This window comes from Lepidochelys olivacea (genome assembly GCF_965140295.1).
Source record: "Lepidochelys olivacea isolate rLepOli2 genome assembly, chromosome: 8".
Classification (NCBI taxonomy): Eukaryota; Metazoa; Chordata; order Testudines; family Cheloniidae; genus Lepidochelys; species Lepidochelys olivacea.
Window position 1 is genome coordinate 47,133,742 of NC_140418.1, and position 26,939 is coordinate 47,160,680.

The 26,939-nt window shown below is 43.7% G+C and overlaps 1 protein-coding gene across 3 annotated transcripts in view; it reads left to right on the top strand.

The window, feature by feature from the left end:
* KIFAP3 (kinesin associated protein 3) overlaps positions 1-26,939 on the top strand; it is a 138,077-nt gene that overhangs the window by 30,230 nt on the left and 80,908 nt on the right. For all 3 annotated transcript variants that reach the window (XM_084636400.1, XM_084636399.1, XM_084636401.1), the window contains exon 11: positions 21,802-21,902. In XM_084636400.1, coding sequence (XP_084492526.1) covers positions 21,802-21,902 — 101 coding nt within the window. The remainder of the gene's footprint in view (positions 1-21,801; positions 21,903-26,939) is intronic.

Here is a 26,939-nt window from a genome sequence, read left to right on the forward strand (position 1 = left end):
TTTGCAATTTTAATAGGCCTCGTTTATCCTATAAAGAATCATACATTTTCCTACCTGACCAAGTGAGCAAACAATAGGGGTCAGATGTGGCAAAGACCCTAACAAAAAGCACATGTCCAGCTGTCAGAGTGAGGCAAAGTCATATCGGGATTGCTTGAAGTTATTAATGGCAGTAACATTTATGCTTCCTCCTGTTTTCCCAATTAAATTGAGAAACCTTTTTTCCTAAGGTGGCTCTGCAGCAGCTGGTTCTAATACTCGGTGTGTGAACATTGCCTGGGGTATCTCCATTTCTTTATAGTAGATGCTGGCTCAAGCACATTTAAGTAATAGTTCAGCTAAAGAGACCAGTTTGTTGGAAAGCAGTAATTATTAAGGGATTTATTTTGAGAGTGTTTTTTTTGATCATTTGTGGTGAGTATGGCCAAGGTTTTTAAAAATAAAAGCCTAAAGTTAGGCTTCTAAATCCATATTTCGGTGTGTGAATAAATGGCCTGATTTTCAATAGTACTGAGAACTAGAGCTGGGTGACATTTTGTCAGCCAGTAGTAGTCATGCCAAAAAATGCATTTTTCAGGGCTCAAACTGTTCGCAACTTTGGTTGAATTCAATTAATAGTTTCATCCAGAAAAAGATTTAAAAAAAAAAGAAAAAAGTCAGCACTTTGTTGTGACCATTTTGAAATGTCTTGTTTGACTTTGGTGTTTCAAAATGGTGTTCCGTTTTGAAATTTGTCCAGTTGAAAAAAATAAAAGGGTGAAAAACAACAAAAAAGTGCGTTTTTGGATTCAGTGACAAAAATTGAAAGGAAAAATTTGGTTTCATTTTGAACCGAACTGTATTTTCAGGGAGATTTTTTTTGGTTCAGCCTCTGAATTGAAAAATCAGTTATTTGCTCAGGTCTAGTGAGAACCCACCTTTTTCTGCTGACTTCAGCAAGATATTGGGTTCACAGCATGTTTTAAAACGAGGCTATTTATTTAAACACCAAAATATAGATTTAGAAGCCTAACTTTAATACTGAATTTTTTAAAATCTTGCCTATGATTTTATTATATATAAAGCTATCAAAGTGTAGAGGCTTCAGTATCAAATTGATTAACATTGCACTATGAAAGGCACCTGAGGCTGGGATCGACTCCTTTGACTTTATAATAAAATATTTGTTCATTAGAATCATACTGCTTGCTGTAGTGAATAGAAAGAATTGCCAAGGAAGAGTGAATGAAATTCATTACACGTTGTGAGTTTTTTTTGTTCTTCCTTTGTTGAAAAGTACTACTGTCTGATACTTTATTCCTTTAATTTAACATGGTCAAAGGCTGGAAACCACTGCCATGTCTATACTACTGGCTTAATCAGCACCACTGTGATGAATGCAGTGGTGTCGATTTAGCAGGTCTGCTGAAGAGACGCTAAGTTGATGGCAGAGCGCTCTCCCACTGATGTCTGCACTTCACCTCCCCGAGATGCAGAAGCTAAGTCGATGGGAGAGGGTCTCCCGTCAACATAGCGCAGTGTAGACACCTCTGTAAGTCGACCTAAGTTACATCGCCTTCAGTTATGTAAGTTACGCAATTGAACTAGTGTAACTTAGATCGACTTACAGCGTTAGTGTAGACCAGTCCCAAGTATTTTTCAAATCTGTAGTTACCAATCTCTAGTATTGAAGTTACAAAACTGTATCAATGAACAATTTCATTGAACTATTTCATGTATGTCACAGAAGTGGACAGATTAAAAATTGTTCATCAATGGATGATGAATAGAGTTTGTTGCATGAAATGCTGCCATCAAAAACTTAAGATGACAAAACTTGGATGTCTACAATGTCAGAGGAGAGAAGCAACAAATCTCCTGGGGTGTTCAGGATCTTTGCAAGAGAGTAAAGTTTCTGCTGCAGCTCCTTCTAACCTTTGAGAATATGTCTAAACTACAATTAAAAACCCGCAGTTGGGCCATGCCAGCTGACTCGGGCTTGTGGGGCTCGGGCCAAGGGACTGTTTAACTGCAGTGTAGATGTTCTGGCTTGGGCTGGCGCTCAGGCTCCAGGGCCCTGAGAGATGGGAGGATCCCAGAACTTGTGCTGCCAGAGCATCTACACTGTAATTAAACAGCCCCACAAGCCCAAGTCGTCTGGCATGGGCCAGCCACAGGTGTCTAATTGCAGTATAGACAGACCCTCAGAGGCTCACAGGAGGCAAATCTGTACAGCCACAAACTTTGTAAGCTCAGCATAAGAAGCGCAGTCTCCTAAGGGACAGAGTAGTGGTGCTCTTCCGAAGGCGAGGCTTTGGTACTCAGTACCTTAGGAGAGGTACTCTTCTCAAGCAGACCTTAAGAAGCTTCTGGATGCAGAGACGGCCTCCTGGGAACCTCAGAAAGGAGCATCTGGAAGAGTTCCACAGGAGAGATGAGCCTGGGGATCCTGAGCTGGAAAAGGGCTGTGTGGGATGGCTCTCAGCCATTAGAACTTTAAAAGGCACTTTGGGGAAAGGGGAATTTGACAGCTATATCACCGAGCATCTGAACGCTGCAGGAGGGGAAGTCTGCTGCCTCTCCTCCAGAGTTCCCCACGCTCCCCGCTCCTGTGCAGAAGAGCTGTTACATTGTCCTCCTTCCTCACGGCAGCTCAGGTATACTTTGTCTCTCTACAGTTGGCTTCGCTTTTTATCAGTGTTTTTTTTAAAAGATTTGAGCTGATACAAGGAGAAATCATTTCAATATTTGAAATTATATTTCCATGCTGTATTGGCTTTTGGAGTAAAAGCTGATACAAGAGTAGAAGTTGAATATCCGTTGTCTGTTAATTCCATAAAACAGAAGTTAAAGAATTGTAGTTTTACAGTAAAATAATTTCTATATTTCCCAGGTCTTTGCTTCTTTTATCTTAGGCCCCGATCCGGCAAATATGCACATGCTTATCTTTCTGCGTGTGTGTAGTCCCAGTGACTTCAATGGGACTGTTCACATGCAGGAGCATTTGCAAGATTGGGGCCTTCGCTTTTTTTGTATTCTAAAAATGATCACTAGATCTGTAAGAAACTGTCTCCCTATCCCAGATAATAGGTGGCTTATTTTTGTTATCAGGAAATCCCATATTCTCCATATCCTTGCAATGTTATCAGGTGGTTCTATCCTCCTCCAAAGTATTGCCAGAGAGAGCCTTGATGTTCAGTAGCAGCTGATGGCAGTTTAGTGTTGTGGAATGCCTGTCTTTTTATCTGGGAAACCCAAAAGCGCTACCAATAGATCCAGTGGCAGTTTCATTTTGGGTCAATCCATTCAGGTCAACAACCTGAAAATCAAGCAAGTCATACAAAAAGTGGAAACTAGGCCAAGTTACAAAGAATAAATATACATACCAAACCAAACCAAGTGTGTTAGGGACAAAATTAGAAGACACAGAATGAGATTCAACTAGCTAGGGACATAAAGGGAAACAAGAAAATATCTTACAAATACATTAGAAGCAAGAGGAAGACCAAGGATGGGGTTCATCCATTACTCAGTGAGGAGGGAAAGACAATAACAGAAAATGCAGCAATGGCTGAAAGTTTTAAAAGCCTTTTTTGTTTGTTTTCAACAAAATGGTTAACAGTGATTGGATGACTAACCTGGTGAACATCAATGTAAACGTAGGATCTGAGGCTAAAATAGGGAAATAACAAGTTACTTAAAGGGTATGTCTACACTACAGAATAAGGTCGAATTTATAGAAGTCGGTTTTTTAGAAATCGGTTTTATATATTCGAGTGTGTGTGTCCCCACAGAAAATGCTCTAAGTGCATTAACTCGGCAGAGTGCTTCCACAGTACCGAGGCTAGAGTCGACTTCTGGAGCATTGCACTGTGGATAGCTATCCCACAGTTCCCGCAGTCTCCGCTGCCCATTGGAATTCTGGGTTGAGATCCCAATGCCTGATGGGGCTAAAACATTGTCGCAGGTGGTTCTGGGTACATATTGTCAGGCCCCCCTTCCCTCCCTCCCTCCGTGAAAGCAAGGGCAGACAATCGTTTCGCACCTTTTTTCCTGAGTTACCTGTGCAGACGCCATCACGGCAAGCATGGAGCCCGCTCAGGTAACCGTCACCCTATGTCTCCTGGGTGCTGGCAGACGCGGTACGGCATTGCTACACAGTAGCAGCAACCCCTTGCCTTGTGGCAGCAGACGGTGCAGTACGACTGGTAGCCGTCCTCGTCATGTCCGAGGTGCTCCTGGCCACGTCAGCTGGGAGCGCCTGGGCAGACATGGGCGCAGGGACTAAATTTGGAGTGACTTGACCAGGTCATTCTCTTTAGTCCTGCAGTCAGTCCTATTGAACTGTCTTATGGTGAGCGGGCAGGCGATATGGATTGCTAGCAGTCCTATTACATCATCTTCTGCTGGGCAGGCAAGAGATGAGGATGGCTAGCAGTCGTACTGTACCATCTTCTGCTGAGCAGCCATGAGATGTGGATGGCATTCAGTCCTTCTGCACCGTCTGCTGCTAGCCAAAGATGTAAAAGATAGATGGAGTGGATCAAAACAAGAAATAGACCAGATTTGTTTTGTACTCATTTGCCTCCTCCCCTGTCTAGGGGACTCATTCCTCTAGGTCACACTGCAGTCATTCACAGAGAAGGTGCAGCAAGGTAAATCTAGCCCTGTATCAATCAGAGGCCAGGCTAACCTCCTTGTTCCAATAAGAACAATAACTTAGGTGCACCATTTCTTATTGGAACCCTCCGTGAAGTCCTGCCTGAAATACTCCTTGATGTAAAGCCACCCCCTTTGTTGATTTTAGCTCCCTGAAGCCAACCCTGTAAGCCATGTCATCAGTCGCCCCTCCCTCCGTCAGAGCAACGGCAGACAATTGTTCTGTGCCTTTTTTCTGTGCGGACGCCATACCAAGGCAAGCATGGAGGCCGCTCAACTCACTTTGGCAATTAGCAGCACATTAAACACCACACGCATTATCCAGCAGTATATGCAGCACCAGAACCTGGCAAAGCGATACCGGGCGAGGAGGCGACGTCAGCACGGTCACGTGAGTGATCAGGACATGGACACAGATTTCTCTGAAAGCATGGGCCCTGCTAATGCATGCATCATGGTTCTAAAGGGCAGGTTCATGCTGTAGAACGCTGATTCTGGGCTCGGGAAACAAGCACAGACTGGTGGGACTGCATAGTGTTGCAGGTCTGGGACAATTCCCAGTGGCTGCGAAACTTTTGCATGCGTAAGGGCACTTTCATGGAACTTTGTGACTTGCTTTTCCCTGCCCTGAAGCGCATGAATACCAAGATGAGAGCAGCCCTCACAGTTGAGAAGCGAGTGGCGATAGCCCTGTGGAAGCTTGCAACGCCAGACAGCTACTGGTCAGTTGGGAATCAATTTGGAGTGGGCAAATCTATTGTTGGGGCTGCTGTGATGCAAGTAGCCCACGCAATCAAAGATCTGCTGATATCAAGGGTAGTGACCCTGGGAAATGTGCAGGTCATAGTGGATGGCTTTGCTGCAATGGGATTCCCTAACTGTGGTGGGGCCATAGACGGAACCCATATCCCTATCTTGGCACCGGAGCACCAAGCCGGCGAGTACATAAACCGCAAGGGGTACTTTTCAATAGTGCTGCAAGCTCTGGTGGATCACAAGGGACGTTTCACCAACATCAACGTGGGATGGCCGGGAAAGGTACATGACGTTCGCATCTTCAGGAACTCTGGTCTGTTTCAAAAGCTGCAGGAAGGGACTTTATTCCCAGACCAGAAAATAACTGTTGGGGATGTTGAAATGCCTATATGTATCCTTGGGGACCCAGCCTACCCCTTAATGCCATGGCTCATGAAGCCGTACACAGGCAGCTTGGACAGTAGTCAGGAGCTGTTCAACTACAGGCTGAGCAAGTGCAGAATGGTGGTAGAATGTGCATTTGGACGTTTAAAGGCGCGCTGGCGCAGTTTACTGACTCACTTAGACCTCAGCGAAACCAATATTCCCACTGTTGTTCTGCTTGCTGTGTGCTCCACAATATCTGTGAGAGTAAGGGGAAGACGTTCATGGTGGGTGGGAGGTTGAGGCAAATCTCCTGGCTGCTGGTTATGCGCAGCCAGACACCAGGGCGGTTAGAAGAGCACAGGAGGGCGCGGTACGCATCAGAGAAGCGTTGAAAACCAGTTTCATGACTGGCCAGGCTACGGTGTGAAAGTTCTGTTTGTTTCTCCTTGATGAAACCCCCCGCCCCTTGCTTCACTCTACTTCCCTGTAAGCTAACCACCTTCCCCTCCTCCCTTCGATCACCGCTTGCAGAGGCAATAAAGTCATTGTTGCTTCACATTCATGCATTCTTTATTCATTCATCACACAAATAGGGGGATGACTACCAAGGTAGCCCAGGAGGGGTGGTGGAGGAGGGAAGGAAAATGCCACACAGCACTTTAAAAGTTTACAACTTTAAAATTTATTGAATGCCAGCCTTCTTTTTTTGGGCAATCCTCTGTGGCAGAGTGGCTGGTTGGCCGGTGGCCCCCCCACCGCGTTCTTGGGTGTCTGGTGTGGAGGCTATGGAAGTTGGGGAGGAGGGCGGTTGGTTACACAGGGGCTGTAGTGGCAGTCTGTGCTCCAGCTGCCTTTGCTGCAGCTCAACCATACACTGGAGCATACTGGTTTGGTCCTCCAGCAGCCTCAGCATTGAATCCTGCCTCCTCTCATCACGCTGCCGCCACATTTGAGCTTCAGCCCTGTCTTCAGCCCGCCACCTCTCCTCCCGGTCATTTTGTGCTTTCCTGCACTCTGACATTATTTGCCTCCACGCATTTGTCTGTGCTATGTCAGTGTGGGAGGACAGCATGAGCTCGGAGAACATTTCATCTCGAGTACGTTTTTTTTTCTTTCTAATCTTCACTAGCGTCTGGGAAGGAGAAGATCCTGTGATCATTGAAACACATGCAGCTGGTGGAGGAAAAAAAGGGACAGCGGTATTTAAAAAGACACATTTTATAAAACAGTGGCTACACTCTTTCAGGGTAAACCTTGCTGTTAACATTACATACATAGCACATGTGCTTTCGTTACAAGGTCGCATTTTGCCTCTCCCCACCGCGTGGCTACCCCCTCAACCTTCCCCCCTCCCTGTGGCTAACAGCAGGGAACATTTCTGTTTAGCCACAGGCAAACAGCCCAGCAGGAATGGGCTCCTCTGAGTGTCCCCTGAAGAAAAGCACTCTATTTCAACCAGGTGACCATGAATTATATCTCACTCTCCTGAGGATAACACAGAGAGATAAAGAACGGATGTTGTTGGAACGCCAGCAAGAATACACTGCAATGCTTTGTTGTACAATGACTCCCGAGTACGTGTTACTGGCCTGGAGTGGTAAAGTGTCCTACTATGAAGGACGCAACAAGGCTGCCCTCCCCAGAAACCTTTTGCAAAGGCTTTGGGAGTATATCCAGGAGAGCCGAGAATGCCAGGGCAAAGTAATCCTTTCACATGCTTGCTTTTAAACCATGTATAGTATTTTAAAAGGTACACTCACCGGAGGTCCCTTCTCCGCCTGCTGGGTCCAGGAGGCAGCCTTGGGTAGGTTCAGGGGGTACTGGCTCCAGGTCCAGGGTGAGAAACAGTTCCTGGCTGTCGGGAAAACCGGTTTCTCCGCTTGCTTGCTGTGAGCTATCTACAACCTCCTCATCATCATCATTTTCTTCGTCCCCAAAACCTGCTTCCGTATTGCCTCCATCTCCATTGAAGGAATCAAACAACACGGCTGGGGTAGTGGTGGCTGAACCCCCTAAAATGGCATGCAGCTCATCATAGAAGCGGCATGTTTGGGGCTGTGATCCGCAGCGGCCGTTCGCCTCTCTGGTTTTCTGGTAGGCTTGCCTTAGCTCCTTCAGTTTCACGCGGCACTGCTTCGCGTCCCTGTTATGGCCTCTGTCCTTCATGCCCTGGGAGATTTTCACAAAGGTTTTGGCATTTCGAAAACTGGAACGGAGTTCTGATAGCACGGATTCCTCTCCCCATACAGCGATCAGATCCCGTACCTCCCGTTCGGTCCATGCTGGAGCTCTTTTGCGATTCTGGGACTCCATCATGGTCACCTCTGCTGATGAGCTCTGCATGGTCACCTGCAGCTTGCCACGCTGGCCAAACAGGAAATGAGATTCAAAAGTTTGCGGTTCTTTTCCTGTCTACCTGGCCAGTGCATCTGAGTTGAGAGTGCTGTCCAAAGCGGTCACAATGGAGCACTCTGGGATAGCTCCCGGAGGCCAATACCGTCAAATTGTGTCCACAGTACCCCAAATTCAAGCCGGCAAGGCCGATTTAAGCGCTAATCCACTTGTCAGGGGTGGAGTAAGGAAATCGATTTTAAGAGCCCTTTAAGTCGAAATAAAGGACTTCATCGTGTGGACGGGTGCAGGTTTACATCGATTTAATGCTGCTAAATTCGACCTAAAGTCCTAGTGTAGACCAGGGCTTAGACAAGTTAGATGTCTTACGGTTGGGAAGACCTGATGAAATACATCCTAGAATATTTAAGGAACGAGCTGAAGAGATCTCTGAGCCATTAGCGATTATCTTTGAGAACTCATGGAGGAAGGGAAAGATCCCAGAGGACTGGAAAAGGGCAAATACAGTACCTATCTATAAAAAGGGGAATAAGGACAACCCAGGGTATTACAGACCAGTGACTTTAATTTTGGTACCAGAAAGATAATGGAGCAAATAATCAAACAATCATTTTGTAAGCACCTAGAAGATAATAAGGTGATAAGTAAGCCAACATGGATTTGTCAAGAACAAATTATGTGAAACTAACCTAATATCCTTCTTTGACAGGGTAACAAGCCTTGTGGCTAGGAGGGGAAGTGGTAGATGTGATATATTGTGACATTAGTAAGGCTTTTGATACAGTCTCATGTGACCGTCTCTTAAATAAACTAGGGAAATATAGCATAGACTAACCTACTATAAGATGGGTGCACAATTGGTTGGAAAACCATACTCTGAGAATAATCAATGGTTCATGGTCAAGCTAGAAGGGCATATTGAGTGGGGTTCCCATAGGGACCTATCCTGGGTCCGGTTCTGTTCAATATCTTCATAAATAAGTTGGATAATGTCAGAGAACGTACACTTACAAAATTTGCAGACTGTTGCAAGCTCGGAGGAGTTGCAAGCGCTTTGGAGACAAGATTAGAATTCAAAATAATCTTGACAAACTGGAGAAATGGTCAGAACTAAATAGGATAAAATTCAATAAGGACAAATGCAAAGTACTACACTTAAGAAGGAATAATCAATTGCACAAATACAAAATGGGAAATGACTGCCTAGGGGAGGAGTACTGCAGAGAAGGATCTGGAAGGGTGTAGGTGATCACAAACTAAGTATGTGTCAACAATGTAATACTGTGGCCAAAAAAAACAACAACAAAAACCCCCACCATTCTGGGATGTATTAGCAGAAGTGTTGTAAGCATGACACAAGAAGTAATTTTTCCACTCTAATCAGCACTGATAGGGCGCCAGCTGGAGTACTGTGTGCAGTTCTGGGCACCACACTTCAGGAAAGATGTGGACAAATTGGACGAAGTCTGGAGGAGAGCAACAAAAATTATTAAAAGTCTAGAAAACATGACCCATGAGGATAGCTTTAAAAAAATTGATTTTGTTTAGTCTGGAGAAGAGAAGACTTGAGGAGGACATAAGTCTTCAGATACATAAAAGGCTGTACTAAAGAGGAGGGTGATAAATTGTTCTCCTTAGCCACTGAAGACAGGAAAAAGAAGTAATGGGCTTAAATTGCAGCAAGGGAGATTTAGGTTAGACATTAGGAAGAACTTCCTTACTGTAAGTGTAGTAAGGCACTGGAACAAATTACCTAGGGTTGTGGTGGAATCTCTGTCACTGGAGGGTCTTATGGACAGGTTAGACCAATACCTGTAAGGGATGGTCTAGATCAGGGGTGGGCAAACTTTTTGGCCCGAGGGTCACATCTGGATATGGAAATTGTATGGCAGGCCATGAATGCTCACGAAATTGGGGGTTGGGATGCTGGATGAAGTGAGGGCTCTGGCTGGGGATGCAGGCTCAGCGGTGGGGTCAGAAATGAGGAGTTCAGGGTGCAGGAAGGGGCTCTGGGCTGGGGCAGGGGGTTGGGATGTGGGGGTGGGTGAGGGCTCTGGAGTGGGGCTGGTGATGAGGGGTTGGGGATGCAGGAGGGTGCTTCGGGCTGGGACCAAGAAGTTTGGAGAGCAAGAGGGGGATCAGGGCTGGGGAAGGGGGTTGGGGGTGCAGGAGGGGGTCAGGGGTGCAGGCTCCAGGTGGCGCTTACCTCAAGCAGCTCCCACAAGCAGCGGCATGTTCACCCTCCAGCTCTAAATGCTGGCACGGCCAGGCGGCTCTGTGCGCTGCCCTGTCCACAGGCACTACCCCTGCAGCTCCCATCGGCCGTGGTTCACGGTGCTTGGGGCGGGGGCAGCGTGTGGAGCCCCTTGGCTGCCGCTTCACATAGGAGCCAGAGTGGGGACATACCACTGCTACCGGGAGCCGCGTGGAGCAGGGCAAGCCCCTGACCCCGCTCTCCGGTGGGCGCTCAAGGGCCTAATTAAAACGTCTGGAGGGCTGGATGTGGTCCCAGACCTGTAGTTTGCCTACCCCTGATCTAGATCATTGATGGGCAACCTGCAGGCTGTATGCGGCCCATCAAGGTAAGCTGATTGCGGGCCGCAAGACATTTTGCTTGACGTTGACCATCCGCAGGTCCCAGTGGCCGCAGTTTGCCGTTCCCAGCCAACGGGAGCTGTGGGAAGCGGCAGCTGGCTGCAGTTCGCTGTTCCTGGCCAATGGGCGCTGCGGGAACTGGTGGGCTACTGGCCGCTGCTTCCCGCAGTTCCCATTGGCCAGAAATGGCAAACCACAGCCACTGGGAGCTGTGGGGCGCCATGCTTGTGGATGGTCAACGTAAGCAAAATGTCTCACGGCCCACAATCAGCTTGCCCACCCCTAGTCTAGATAATGCTTAGTCCTGCCTCAGTGCAGGGAATTGGAGTAGGTTAGTGGTTCTCAACCATGTGTGCGCGTACCCCTGGGGGTATGCAGAGGTCTTCCCAGGGGATACTTCAACTCATCTAGATATTTGCCTAATTTTATAATAGGTTACATTTTTGGCACTAGTGAAGTCAGTGCAAACTAAAATTTCATACAATGACTTGTTTATACTGCTCTATATACTATACACTTAAATGTAAGTACAGTATTTATATTCCAGTTGATTTATTTTATAATTATATGGTAAAGATGAGAGAGTAAGCAATTTTTCAGTAATAGTGTGCTGTTGCACTTCTGTATTTTTGTGTCTGATTTTGTAAGCAAGTAGTTTTTAAGCGAGGTGAAACTTGGGGGTACGCAAGACAAATCAGACTCTTGAAAGGGGTACAGTAGTTCTAGAAAGGTTGAGAACCACTGTACTAGATGACCTATTGAGGTCCCTTCCAGCCCTACATTTCTATGATCTCTTTATGCCCTCAAGCTGCTGTACTCAGGAATTGGGCAGGTGAGCAGGGGAGTTTTTAATGCTTTCTTCATGTGGAACTTAGAAGTTCAGTAACAGAATTTCCCTCTTGTGTACCTTGAAAGCCAGGTGCCATAGAAAGCTTTGTGCCTGCTCCTGCTCCCATTGAAGTCCAGGAAATACGGTTCCAAGGAGCATTAAGTTATGTCAGAGGCCTGTAAAATTTCTCCTAATAGGATGAGTTGCTGGAGTAGAAGGATATTTTTAGGCATTTCAGAATTATATTTTGATGTTGTGAAATGTGGTGGTGATATGGTAGTGGGTTTATATAATGCACTTTTTAGAGTTTGTGTTTTAATTATATTGTGTAATAACTAATCTATGTAACTCTTTTATAGTGAGTAATGTAGTATGTATGTTAGTGTTAAAGTACTTACAGGTAATAGATCCTGGGAACAGGAAATGAGATATTATAAACCCCTAGTAATTTGTTATTTTGACCTTTGTGTCTGGATAACAGGAAAGGAGGAAAGTAGATAAAATACCGAATTCTCACACTTTGCTGCATGCTTAGATTTGCACAATGTTCCTCCACCCATGTCAGGGCTGGGACTTTCTTTAGCCTGGGCTACGCTAAAAAGACAAATAGTTTTTAACTTACAAAATTTCTTGTAAGTAACAATAGTTAGTTTCGCAGTTCCTGTTTGCTTCCTGGTCTGGATCTGGCCTGTTGGGTGATCTTGAGCAAGTCACTTCCCTTTCTGTACCTCAGTTTCTCCATCTGTAAATTGAGGATAATGATACTGACCTCCTTTGCAGAGCACTTTGAGATATAAAGAAAAGTACTACATTAGAGCTAGTGATTTATTATTAATGCTTAGTAATTCATAAATAACTTAATGTATTTACACAATGGTCTTTACAAAAGGAACAGGTTTGCAAACCCTTTTGTGGATTCTTTTGATTAGTTAAGTTGTGTCCTACAAAGTTGATCTTTGCCATATGTAAATAAAGTGAATAGGATTTAAACCATACACTGAATAACATGGTCCAATGGTCTCAGATTTGGTACAATAATGTAATTTTCCTTTAGCTTTTTCACTATTTTTTCTAGCCCTTTTTACTATAATAGTTTCTTAGGATCACTGCTGATTATGGTGTGGACTTCTTAATGGAAGAACAGTTGTAATCTAATAAACTGGTTTCCTGATTCAGCACTGCAAGATATGTATATAAGAAGGCCAAGGCCAGCTTCTTGAAATTCTTACCATACTAGAATCCTTGTTTTAATTTACCTAATATTTTACAGTAAATGTAAGTTTTGGTAGTTTGTGCTTGATGCTGAAATGTAGAATTGCTCTGCTAGTTAATGTGTACAGAGGCTTCCTTTGAATTGCTCATTTTTCAGTGAAGTGTATTTAATGTTTTCCACATGGGTTGTGTTGAATATATTTCACACTTAAAGAGGTGATGTTGGTGATTCCATTAGAGACTAACTTGAATTACTGTTATGCCATTCCATTTGGATAATGTAGTCCATAACTTGTATTCTTGCTGTGTGTTACTGCAGCATTGTTCAGGGCTGATTCTGCTCTTGAAATTCAAATGTCCAGATCTGTCCTGTACTAGTGCTATTTTTTCTTGACTGTGGGGCTAATAGAGAACTTTAGTGTTAGGGTTTGTCTACAAAGTGAGTTAAGGCGCAGCAAGCCAGGGTGTGAATCTACAGCACGCTAGAAGTTCCATAGTCCACTCGGACTGCTTCAAAAGTCACTTCCAAAGGGGAGAACATCAGAGTGGACTATGGTACTTGTGAGGCACTGCAGGTGGTCTGCATGGCTAGCTAAAGTGCTGTAGCTTCACACCCCCGCTTGCCACACACTATCTCACCACATAGACAGGCCCTTAAAATCACAAACTTGTCCAAAATAAAAAGTCAGATCCTGAAAATTATTGCATAGTGTACAGTTGCCACTAAAGCCCAGGGGTATGTGGTCTTAGAAATACCTACGTAAGGAATTCAGGCTTTGGTCATAGTTACTAGCACATGCCTTCTTAACATTCAAAGACTGAAAATCTGAAACCGTTTGGAACTCAGAACCCACCCCTCTAATTTGCAGAAAACTAGTTGTGAAAACAGCCCAAGGGACCTGATATTTTTCCATCCCAGCTGCTCCAGCTGAACTACAGCTGCAAATTAAAAAAAAAAAAAGAGAGAAAAAAAAAAGAAGAAAAGTATTGTTCCTGTAAACTGTTGAGTGTATTTTATAACAGCAATAATTCCCACAAAATCAGTTATGGCAGTTAATGACTGGTTTGTTAAGGCATTAACTACCCTCAGCTGGGAATGACCAATTTCTCTGGAATGGTTGTATAAGTACTAAGCATAATTCAATAACACTTTCAAATAATGATTTGGTTAATTACTGTTAAATTCTTGTGGAAATCCTATCTAAGTACTTATGACCTCCACATTTAATATCCAATGAGTTCATCATGATTCATGTTTATTACCATAAATACCAAAGGAATCCATAATGACTAGGCCATTATTTTTCCATGGGTGCCTTGACTGCTTTAGTCAATTTGGCTAATCTACCTTCAGTCATTAAATGCCTGATTCTCAAAACTACCAGTCTTTGCAGGGCACTACTTTGGCACATTGCCAAAACATTGGTGACTTTTTATATGCGAACTGTTGGCAGAGAATCTTTGTACTTTTCCTAGTTAGGGGACTAATTTATGCCTACTGAATAAGTCATAAGGAAGTCCTTTGCAGTGCCTGCTTTTGCATGTGTGGCCCTGCGTTGTTATAAAAAATAGCATCCTGTTACCCCATCCTGTTCCTTTAAGGCTTCTGCATCCAGGAAGAGAGCTGTTCTTTACCCTGGCTCAAAGTGAGAGGGTCGAGACTGGGTCGATCTTCAACAGAATCTCCAAATAATTCTGATTGACTCATGGCTTCATTCAGCAATGTTCAAACTAGAACAAAACACAAGATGTGTATCTTCTGATTAATTTGTTAAACAATGATCATTCACCCATGCCAGAATGATTAAAGGACTGGAAAACAAGCCTTATAGCGATAGATTCAAGGCGCTCAGTCTGTTTAGCTTAACAAAAGAAGGTTAAGGGGCACAGTCTATAAATACTTCCATGGGGAAAAATTTGATAATTGACTCTTCAATCTAGTGGACAAACGAATAACAAGATCTGACGAATAACAAGATCTGATGGCTGGAAGCTGAAGCTAGACAAATTCGATCTATAAATAAGGTGTACATTTTTAACAGTAGTGAGGGTAATCAACCACAGAAATAATTTAACAATGGTTGTGGTGGATTCTCCATCACTCACTGGCGATTTTTAAATCAACATTGCTTCCTCCCCGCCCCCCACAGATACACTTCAAACAGGAATTAGTTGAGGGAAATTCTCTGGCCTGTGTCATACAGGAGGTCAGATTAGATGGTTTCTTCTGGCCTTGTAATCTTTGCATATACCTTTTAGGGAGTTAAAGTCCTTTTGAGCAAGGAGAGCGTCTGGCTTGTCAGTCTGTCAAAATTTCCTCTGAAGAGTATTATGCCACCTACCTTAAACTCAGTAGTCTGGCTAAATGCTCAAAAAACTAAGTGATGATGCTGTTGAACTTGCAAACTGTTGATGTGTTGAATCTCCTTTCCCTGAATGACACTGGAAAAGAAGATAGCTAAAGGTTGTCTCCAATATTTGCCAATATGCTGATTGAGCCTGCCATGGTGCCTAGAGCAGGGGTTCTCAGGACAAATTTTTTGGTGGCCTCAGTACAGCCACCAACTCTTGCTGATGCCCGTGCTTATATTTTTTCCTAAAATACTTGTGGACTGGAGCCTGAAGGCCTATGTCCAGATCCCGAAGCCGCATGGACAGGGCCTAGAGACGGAGCCTGGGGCCTGCTGCCTCAGAGCCGGAGCCCAGGACTGGAGCCTGAAGCCCCATGGCCAGAGTCTGCTGCCCTGCCTCCCCAGGGCTGAAGCCCAAAGCCTAAGCCCCACTGCCCCTGGCAAGGTGGTGAACTCACTGGCTGCCCGCTCCTCCAGCGTTGTGCCACAGGTGTCTCCAGAGGGGGGCAGAGTCCAACCCCTACTGGCAGCCCCAGCAACCAATACCAAGGCAGTGCATCCAGGAGCAACAGGGAGGGGCCGCTACTTTGCCACTCCCCTCCCCCCCCAATCACAGCCAAGGAGGCTGTGGATGCAAGAAAAGCCCCTGGTGGCCACGTGCTGCCACGGTGGCTGCATTTGAGAAATGATGGCCTAGAGTGGGTCACAGCTGAGAAAGTCAAAGTCAGGACAGACTGATAGAAAACAGGGCAGATACACCCACAGTGGTAGTATATTCTACAATTAGATTTAACCAGATCAGGAACAAATGAGTATTCCTGTATTGCTACACCAGTTTACCATGGAATCACAAAGTGTCTCTCCTTTGGCAAACCGACCCTGGTTTACCACTCAGAAAAACTGTACTTCTGTGATAAATGATCCAAAAATCACATATTAGGTTCTTCCAACTCCACGGAGCTGGCCACATACCTCAGATCAAAATATACTTCAGGATCTCACAAATTCCATGCTGCAGCCAATCTTTAGTAAATTAACTAAAGATTTATTAATAAAAAAAGAAAAGTGAATCATATTACATTACAGTCAATTTGAGAGTCTGTAGATCAGGATGACTGCAGTGATGTTAACTTCTGCTAGTTTGCAATAAATCTATCCGGTACATCCAAAAGATTAGAGCCCAAATGGTAGCCTGGATGTAGAGTCTGTTAGTCTTTCCATGAATTTTTTGGGGAATCCCAAGTAATTACTTGGGGATCTCCATCCAGTGGCTCAAACTTTCCCTGTTTAAAATTCAGCAGATCAGAGATGGCAGGATCATGCCCGAGGTTTTTCTTTTATAGTTGAAACACGCTGCCAAGTGTTTCGAGCACAGCACATACCGAAAGATTCCTCTTTAAGTCCACACTAACCCACCCTTTGAGGGTAACATTCTACTTCCTATGTGAGACGAAGTGGGACTGTTCTTAATGTTTCCTCTGAATAGTGTGAGGGTGCATCAGTTTCCCCTATGCAGTTCTTAAGTATCTCGGTGGTGGGGTAAGGGTGTATGATCATTGCAGAGCCCTAGAGGGCAGGTGTGTGCAGGAGTCTGGACACAGAGGATGGCCGACACCCTGTTTCCTGGCAACTGATGGCCTGGGCCCTTCCCCCCTGCAAGGTGAGAGCTAAAGGGTTGGAGAACAAAGGTATCAGGTGACCTCCTGGCCCGGGAAAGGAACAAAGCCCGGAGGAGGGGCTGGAGGGAGTCTCAGTTTGGTGCTGGCTGGGACATGGAGTGAAGGGCAGACGTGGTTGTCTGGCTCACTGCCCCCCAAAATGGACCCAGTGGAGGGGTCCTGTTCTCTGCACCTACAAGCTCTGTTTTAGACCATGTTCCTGTTGTCTAATAAACCTTCTGTTTTACTGGCTGGTTGAGAGTCACATCTGACTGCAAAGTTGGGGTGCAGGACCCGCTGGCTTCCCCAGGAGCCCCGCCTGGGCAGACTCGCTGTGGGGAAGCACACGGAGGGGCAGAGGATGCTGAATGCTCCGAGGTCAGACCCAGGAAGGTGGAAGCTGTGTGAGCTTTGTGTCCTGAAGACAGGCTGCTCACTGAGAGGAAACTGCCCCAGAGTCCTGACTGGCTTTGTGGGGAGCAGTTCCAGAGCATCACCCAGGGACTCCGTGACACTATGCATATGCAGTTCTGCAGAAAAGGACCTAGGGATTGCAGTGGACAAGAAGCTGGATATGAGTCAACAGTGTGCCCTTGTTGCCAAGAAGGCTAACGACATTTTAAGTTGCATAAGTAGGAGCATTGCCAGCAGATCAAGGGACGTGATCATTCCACACTAGTTGGCATTGGTGAGGCCTCATCTTTCATAGATTCAGAGAATATCAGAGTTGGAAGGGACTTCAGGAGGTCATCTAGTCCAACCCACTGCTCAAAGCAGGACCAATCCCCAATTTTTGCCTCAGTTCCCTAAATACCCCCTCAAGGATTGAACTCACAACCCTGGGTTTAGCAGGCTAATGCTCAAACCACTGAGCTATCCCTCCCCCCTCTGGAGTACTGTGTCCAGTTTTGGGTCCCACACTACAAGAAGGGATGTGGAAAAATTGGAAAGAGTCCAGCGGATGGCAACAAAAATGATTAGGGGCTGGAGCACATGACTTATGAGGAGAGGCTGAGGAACTGGGCTTATTTAGTCCGCAGAAGAGAAGAATGAGAGGGGATTTGATAGCTGCTTTCAACTACCTGAAAGGGGGTTCCAAAGAGGATGGCTCTAGACTGTTCTCAGTGGTAGCAGATAACAGAACAAGGAGTAATGGTCTCAAGTTGCAGTGGGGGAGGTTTAGGTTGAATATTAGGAAAAACTTTTTCACTAGGAGGGTGGTAAAGCACTGGAATGGGTTACCTAGGGAGATGGTGGAATCTCCTTCCTTTGAGGTTTTTAAGGTCAGGCTTGACAAAGCCCTGGCTGGGATGATTTAGTTAGGGATTGGTCCTGCTTTGAGCAGGGGGTTAGACTAGATGATCTCCTGAAGATTCTTCCAACCCTGATATTCTATGATACAAAGGTAATCCAGCTACTCTGATTTATACAAGGCAGTTCCCGGTTATTCATTATAACAGGGATAGATAAGTTGAAGAAAATATAGGGAATATTCATTTTGATTCATGCAGTATATACACATCTTGTGAATATACGACCAAACACTAAATACAGGCCTTTGATCTAATAACAATTGGATATAGTTACATATTTAATGTAAAGGTAATTAGTTACAAGATATAGATAGACATAAACATAAACACAGCATCTTCCTTGATTTCTTTTCAACACAAATGAATTAGCCTAATCTATTAATCCCTTTTAACATCTCTTTGATACCCACACACAAGTGAATTGTCCTGATTACAGTTGCAGTGCCTCTTCTCAAGCAAGCCTTTAAGGTTCATACCCAGGTTACTTGGCCTGTTGATCCTATCCTGAACTGGTTTGCCAGCATCACAGAGCGCACCTAATAAAGCATTGGATCAGAGTGTGGTACTGAAACTGTGCCAGCTGTGTTGATGGATGACCTCTTCCAGTCAAAACATTCTTCCTCAGCCTCTTTCCTGCAGCATTCAACCCTTTTGATTCTTAACCTGCTGCTATTTTGCCTGGGAACCAATAGCGGTCAGTGGTAAGGTGGTCAATGGTTCTGTTTCTTCCTACTGGGCTGCACTCAGTGTTTGTGATGGACCTCTGGGAAACTTTCGGCAAACCAGCAGAGCTTTGAAGCTGTGGAGACTGAAATTCTTTCCTTCATTTTTTTCTGTCCCTTCTTTACAAATATAGGCAAATAAAAGAAATTTAAAAGAGAACCTAGTAAATTAAATACAAAAAATTATGGTCACACAGCATTACGGTTGCACTATGGTTGCACCATGTAGTTCCAGCCCTTTGTGCATGTGTATTATAATAGTCTTTAATGACATGGTTACATACTGTGCATAAGGATGTAGAAAAAAATCATACCCCATTATATTCCTGTATTTGAGAAATTGTATGTAATTATCAAAGATTGTATTGAAATGGATGTGCACAAGAGGGACAGAGTGAAGGTTTAACCATGCAACAATAATGATGTATGAGGGTTTTTGCATTAAGAAAATACAAAGGATTAAAGTATTAAAGAGACAGTAAGTCCTGCTCCCAGAAACCTTCCATCCCAACCCCAAGATAATTCCTAATACTGGTGAGTGCAGAGGTTAAAGTAGCCATAAAATGTAAGATGGTAGTGGTTAGTTTTTGGTTTCTTCCCCCCTCCCCCAATGTCTAGATACTTAATAAGCCTGGAATTCTGGATTCCGTAAACTTTGTTTTGTTGCATTGGTTCCTCTTTAATTCTCCTTTGTCTTCAACCATTGTTAATTTCATGCTGCTTGCATTTGTGTAGTGCTGCCACCTCCGTGCGTCTTCAGAACTTTTCTGTGTCAGGTGCAATAGGCATTACTGTAGCACCTTAGACGCTTTCTACTTAAGTTGAATAGGTGGATCCATTTTGAATTTTTGGACATGTTGGAAATATCATTCAACATGTTGCTTGAGGTGCTCTATAGGCATGGTATAAAACTCTGCGCCACAGATGCTTGTTTGTGTAAATACGGCTGTGTTGAGAGTCACAAGAAACCCTTTGCCTTCACATTCTACTGTCTCTGTAATAGGAGTCTGGAAAGGGAGTGAATAACTGTGGAAACGGGGGGAGTGAGTTGTCCAGTGACCTGGGCATAAGCGGCGCTAGTGTTTCCAAAAGAATACAAGACCTCTATATTCTACTGTCTAGAAAACTGGTTCCCAAACTTGTTCCGCCGCTTGTGCAGGGAAAGCCCCGAGCGGGTGGGCCGGTTTGTTCACCAGCTGCGTCCACAGGTTTGGCCGATCGCGGCTCCCACTGGCCACAGTTCGCTGTTCCAGGCCAATGGGAGCTGCTGGAAGTGGCGGTCTAGGCGGAATTGTGGCATTTCAAATAACCTTGTGTGGTAATTGCAGGCAAATGCTGATTTCATAATGGTGGCTGCTATATATCCTGATTCAATCCATAGGCATGTTCAGATAAATGCACTAATCCCACCTATCCCAGTATTACACTTGTGACAATCAGGGTCCAGAAAGTCCAAGGAAAGAAAGGGGGGGTCTGAACCCCAAAGAATAAGCAATAAGCAGCGGGTTATATACAATGTTGTTTGTGTATAAAGATATGCCAAGTAAAGTCTTTTAGGAAAGCTTGTAGTGTTCTGAACTTCATGGTCACTAGGAGATCTGGATAGAGGTTGTGGTTATGAATATATGCATGTATATGTGTGTAGAACATTGTAATTGCAACACGAGTGCACCAACAGCATTATCTCACAGCAGTGTGGGGAAGCAATCTGGCAGGGAGGGGCACCTCCCAGGGTGGTAGTTTACATGAAACTAATTCCAAGCACCAAGCGTCCTACAACCCAGGGAAGAACAATCATGGACTGCTACATGGAAAGTCGTTGAAACTGAAAAGAAACCCCATCTTGAACCCCTAAGAAAGGAGGGAATTTTTCCTGGGCTGTGTAACCATGAATTAACGTAGTCTGGAAGAAAGGAAGAAAACTCTGCAAACCTTGTTAAAAGGGAAGGGATTTGAAATGAAGGCTATCCCTAGTGTGCAAACCATCTGGAGTGTGTCCCTCGAAGTGAACTGGTGATTGGGAGCTGGTTTCACCCCTTCAGGGGTGATGAATCAGATGGGAACAATCCAAGTGTCTGTTAGTTAAGAACTTGGGCAGACTCGGGAGCTGAAGGGGATCTTGAGGTGATCCTGCAAGGAGTAACTAGGCCTGTGCAAGCCAGGGTGAAACATTTATGCTTGTAGGTTGGCTACTGGTGTCAGAGCTCTGAGCCATAGTAGGACAGTATTAGGGCAGTGAAATCTACAAGGCTGGCGGTGACAGAACCCCTCATTGGTCTGGGTGATCTCCAAAATGTCACACCTGTCAATCCAAAAACACTCAATTTTCTTTTCTTTATAATGTGTTCTATGCAGCTTTTGTGTTGTTTATCTAACCTGTGTTCAGTTGCCTTCCTGCCCCTTGCAAATGCTTAAATGACACTGGAACACCAGAATATCTTACCTTTATATTACCAGTTTTACTGCAATTGTTCATCTGTTACATTCTTTTATTTCCAATGCTGATAGAAAACTCTCTGACAGTATTATGTATTTGGAAAAAGTTAGTTGTCTCAGCTTGGCATCCTCATCAACAGCCTAGTTGGCCTTAATTTGTTCCTTTGCCGACATTCTCGGCAGAGAGAAGGTTTGGGTTGGCCACTGAGACTGAACTCCCCTTTCAATCATAGAAGGTGGATCCCTGCATAGTAGGGATGAACATACATTCCCAAATTACATTGTGCAAGAAGCTGGTACTGCCACTGTCTATGCTGTGTATGATCTGTGGATAAATAGAAGACTCTGGTCCTGAGGGACTGTCAGTCCAGCATCTTTCACTAATACTAATGTGTCACACACACATTAATAAAAAAGAATCTTGTTAAAGCAACAGAGAATTTAAAAAGTGTTATCATGGTAATCTTAATTAAAGAATTAGACTCTAGTGGAGAAATAGGAATGTACAGTAACTACAGTGTTGAGGATTTTAGTTAACACACAAATTCATGTTGTGTTTTTTATTCTCCCTAGCAAATGAAAGCTACAGACAGGTAGCAATGTGTGTTCTGTATCACATAAGCATGGACGACCGCTTTAAATCGATGTTTGCGTACACAGACTGTATACCACAGGTATGTGTTTTCCTTCTAGACGCATTCCACCACAAACATACCATTTGTCGCCTTCCTGGTAGCAGAGGTCACAGTGACACCTTCAGGTGATAATGGGAACAACAATGTTTCTTCCCAGTCAAATAACTATGAGCCTCTATTAATACGGCAGCTTAACCATTCAGACTACCGTTAAGCAGCCCAGCAGAAGGAATAGGTGACCAACTTTGTCTGTCAGTGCTGCTGGCAAATAAGGCACATCAGGGTATAGGCAACCAGAAAATACCAATAGAAGATTAGCCATGTTAAAGGGAAATGACAATTGGTTCCCTATATAATTACTGTATATGTCCTGGAGAGCTTTGCTTTTTGCAGTTTCAGAAGATACTCCTTTCCAATCTCATTTTGAGTATCAGAACATCATTGTCTGCAACATTACGGAATATGAGCTGGAAACCAGCCAAGCAAATGTTACATCACTGCATGGACTATCTCTGCTCTGACTACAGTCCCACTAAATAAAGGACACATGAAAACTGTGTAGTTGGGAAAGAAATACCTTTTACTTACCTTCTGGATTAAGGATTGTTTGGTGCCTCTCACTATCTGTAGGGAATAAACAAACAAAATTTCATTAAAGAGAAAAAGACCTGGATCTTTTAAACAACTGTATGAGTCAGTTTCTCAGGGTTCTGATTTAAGGTTAGAGTTGAGGATAGAGTCTCCATCTCATAAGTGTAAAAAGCTTTCTGGTTGCTTTTTTTAGAATTGCACCACTCTGTTCTCTTTCCTGCCAAACATCTTTTTAACATCAAGCATATCCGCGATGGGAAGTTGCAATGGAAAGTTTTCAGAACATTTTTTGTCAGTATTTCATGGCAAAAGTTGTAATGTTCTTCCAAGTCGGGGGGAAGAAGGAGGATCTGATGGGAATAGCAAGTGTATGTTGCACAATACTCTTGTAAACATCCTGCAGATTGTTTGCCACAGGATGAAGTTGTATGCTAAGAAGCCCAAATGATACAGAGAACCCACTACTTTTGAATTGTCTCCCACCAAAACCAGAGGCTTTGTTTTGCACTATGGGGCTCAGTTATGATGTGATTTTGGAAAATATGGGCATGGTTTAAAAGCCCCTAGTGCCAAATATAAAGAACCATGGAAATTTCAATAATGTTTAACTAACATGCTTGTTCTGATAGGTATTGGCTGCTCAAAGTTGTGTCTGTAACCCTTGTTCCAAAACCCATGGAAGTAAATAGACTCCCATTAATTTCATTGTTCTTTATATCTGGCTCATAAAGCCTAGAAAAACTTTAAGGCTATCTGTGACCATGATGAACAGTTACCGTGCTCATTAAATCCTATACTAGACTATGGCTGAAGACCCTGTTCATCCAAAGCCACGCTGTGATTTGCCAGTTGGTCCTTTGTGATGAATATCTGTACACCTGCAGCTGGTGGGAAGAGCTAATTATAAGGGGGAGAGGTTGGGACAGGAGGGGAGAAATGAACATTTTAAAGTGACCCCCCTCCCCTCTCTCCCCCCCGGCCCCCCCGGTGACTAGATAGAAAGTGTGAAAAATCGGGATGGGACTGTGGGGTAATTGGGGCTTTCTCTTATACAGGCGCCTAATATTGGGATTGTCCCTATAAAATTGGGACATCTGGTCACCCTCCCCCTCCCTCAGATTGTTTTAATATAAAATGAAGGAGCCAACCATACTCTCTTAGCAGTAGGGCACATCAGGGTGTGTACTGGTGGGCTATTGGTGCATATCTCGGGTGGCGGAATACACTTCTCCTTCCCATGTAGTCCCCCATTCACTAAAAAAATGCGCTCCCTTTCACCCCAGTCAAGCTCTAGAAGATCACAGCACAAGCTAGCTGATGAGTTAGTTGAATTCTCCTTCATAGAAGGTTCTCCTCTGCTGACCCACTGGGACACGGGATATGAGAGGCTAGTGAATGTGACCAAAATAGGGCACAACAGCCCTATCCTGCCCCCATTGCATGGTGAGTGTCACCTCTGCAGAGCTGCCAGTGCATCCTATCTGCACAAAGAGTTGGGACTTGTTTCTGTCACATTTGCAGTCTGCAGGTCCATTAGGTCTGCTTGCCTGTGTCTTTCCTTTGAACACTTTAAATTGTCTGAAAGGGGCTGCATTCTCCCAGGTAAGCATCCTTGTGGATTTCAGGAGTTAATGGGCATTATTCTATTACCACTTAAAAGTGAGTATTAACAGTTCATTCTTGTTAGACCTTAGCAATGCGTGTTTTGTTTAAATAGGTGCAAATGCCATCCAGATGCTGATAAAAGCATATATTGGTAATAGCCTGGCCAATCAAAGAGCATGGTTAGGCAGTGATGTTATGGTGATATTTAATATTTTACCACTGAGCGGTGTACAAGGATCTCCTCAGTTCCCCACATGTTTTCCACCACAGTTGTCCTGCTTCGCTCCTCTTTGATCTATAAGCTTCTTTTTAGTTTAATGCTGGTAAACGTCCTCTCTTGACAGCGCCCTTTGCTCCTGTCCGCCATTATCTGCTGAAGTTCAGAAACCAGAGCATCACTTCAAACAGCAGAGTTAGGGAGTAACTGGTCAGAAGAGATTCCTGAGGCATGCAGTTCTGGCATAATCATTCAAAGATGTTTGAATTGGGGTTGAGGAGGGGGTTGGACAGAGGTGTATGTGAACAGAGCTGTGGGGGTTGGCCTCTGGTCATTGGTAAATAAGTGAAGTCAGGTGCCAGAGAGTCTAGACACAGTGATTTCAGTCCTGGGTCTGTGGTATCTGATACTCAATATGGGACTTGTCTGATTGAACACTACTGCCTCTTCATTGCACATGCTGCAGCCTTTTTACTGCCTTCCTGTTAAATCAGTAAAAGATGACAATGGACATGGTAAAAGCAGAACAAATTTAATTTTAATATTTCCTATTTGGCAGCAATTATGCTCCCTTTTGAAGTGGCACGAGGAGCAATCAAATTAAATGAAGACATAATGGGAAACATGGAGTTCATACAAAACTATTATTTTAAAATTTGAACTGGTTTAATTGAAATTGGAGTATATTTATTTCTTTTTACAGAGAAGTAGCTCAGTAATGACAATCTGACCCCACTACGTTCAACATTTAATTTCCATAGATTTTTGCATTCAGTGAGCATAGAATATGTTTGTTTTAAAATATATATAAATAATCTGAAGGGATTTTAAAATGAGAGTTCTGGAGGGTAATTTCTGAAAGGTCACATCCCCTACTTGCTGAACTTTCTATATGACTTTGCTGGTTAATTCATGTTTATATCAGGGCCATAGATTTAATAAACTAAAGATCTTCTTAGAAGTACTTGAAATCAGGGAAATCTGATTAACCTTTACTTAAGAAAAGGAGGAAATCGGCAATAGCTTTTACATCACCTTGTGAAAGCCCTAAAAGATACTTTATTTTTAGAGAGAGAGTATTAAATATTTTTGGATGTTTTTCTACATTTTCAAATATATTGATTTCAATTACAACACAGAATGAATATTCATTCTGTGTTGTAATTGAAATCAATATATTTGAAAACATAATACAATATAGAAAAACATCCAAAAATATTTAATATTCTATTGTTTAACAGCGATTAAAACTGGATTAATCATGATTAATTTTTTGAGTTAATTGTGTGAGTTAACTGCAATTAATCGGTTTCAGAGTAACAGCTGTGTTAGTCTGTATCTGCAAAAAGAAGAGAAGTACTTGTGGCACCTTAGAGACTAACAAATTTATTAGAGCAGTTAATCAACAGCCCCTATATATGAACAAGAACACAAATTAATCAATATTGTGACCTAAATTTGTGTGTATTAATTTGGCAGCCTCTTTGGAATGACAACTTGATAGTGTATTTATCTATTGCCAGATAACTCCCTCCAACAGATTGTCTGTGGAGGATTTACTTGCAGTGCTGTTGCCTCCTAATTGTCCTTTCTCTGAATATATTTTTTGGTAGATACCCACTCATCTTGTACTTAATCATTCCAAGGTGTTACCACTAGGGGGCAAGAGTGCAACTACTTTGACAGTTACAGTTCAGTTCTTTCTCCCTGCCCCTACCCCTGTATCTGTCCTCTTTTTAAGTGCATTTGTTTTACTCAGCCTTGTGCCCATGCTACCTTGCATTGTGATTCTGATAGGTCTTGCAAGCTAAGTAGTCTGGCTTCGTCAGTGCTTGCATGGGAGTGTGCAGAATTGGGGTTGGTGCTGCAGTAGGGGTGGTCTACCTTGTGAGTCAGTAACTGAACCAAATCTACCAAATCTGTGAAAAGTGAAGACTGAGAAATAGACTGACGTTTGGATGTCATTTATATATTGGATTTGCTGTTTGTAAAAAATTAAGGCAGACTTACAATAGACAAAATTAGGGTTGATATGTAAGCCGTGATAGACCAGTGAATATATAGGAACAAATTATATGGAATGGCAGCTAGCTGTTGGTTCTTTGTAGCCTCATCAGCGGAGTCACTAACATGCACCACAGCAATTAGAGCAGACTGTGGGAAATGTGTATTTTATCCCATGTGTCCTTTTTCCTCTACTGAAGGAGTGGGGCAGTAGTAAAGGAGACACTGGCTCAGTACTGCAGTATTTGGCAGTAGCAATGAGTGCAGCGGTAGTAGGTTTGCTTAGACAGATGGTGGGAAGGACATGTAGCAGATAAATCAGAGTGAGTTTAGATATAGGCAGCGGAGTAGACTTAGCCAGTTCAAAATAGCAGAAGTAGAATTATTATACAATAAAACAGCCATTCGTAGTGCTTTATTCCATTAAGCAAACGGAAGTATCCCGTTTTTCATGGGATGAATGCATTAGTACACAAGATTTTAAACTGTTCACAGGAATTTAACCATTCACAATCAATACGTTATCTCCCTATCACTGGATTTTATTTAACAAACTAGTTTATTTTAGAAAAGGTGGCAAGTGATTGCAATTCTTAACTGTTAGTAACTCTGGCTGTCCACAAATAATCAAACCCTAGTCCTTCCAAATTAATCACTAT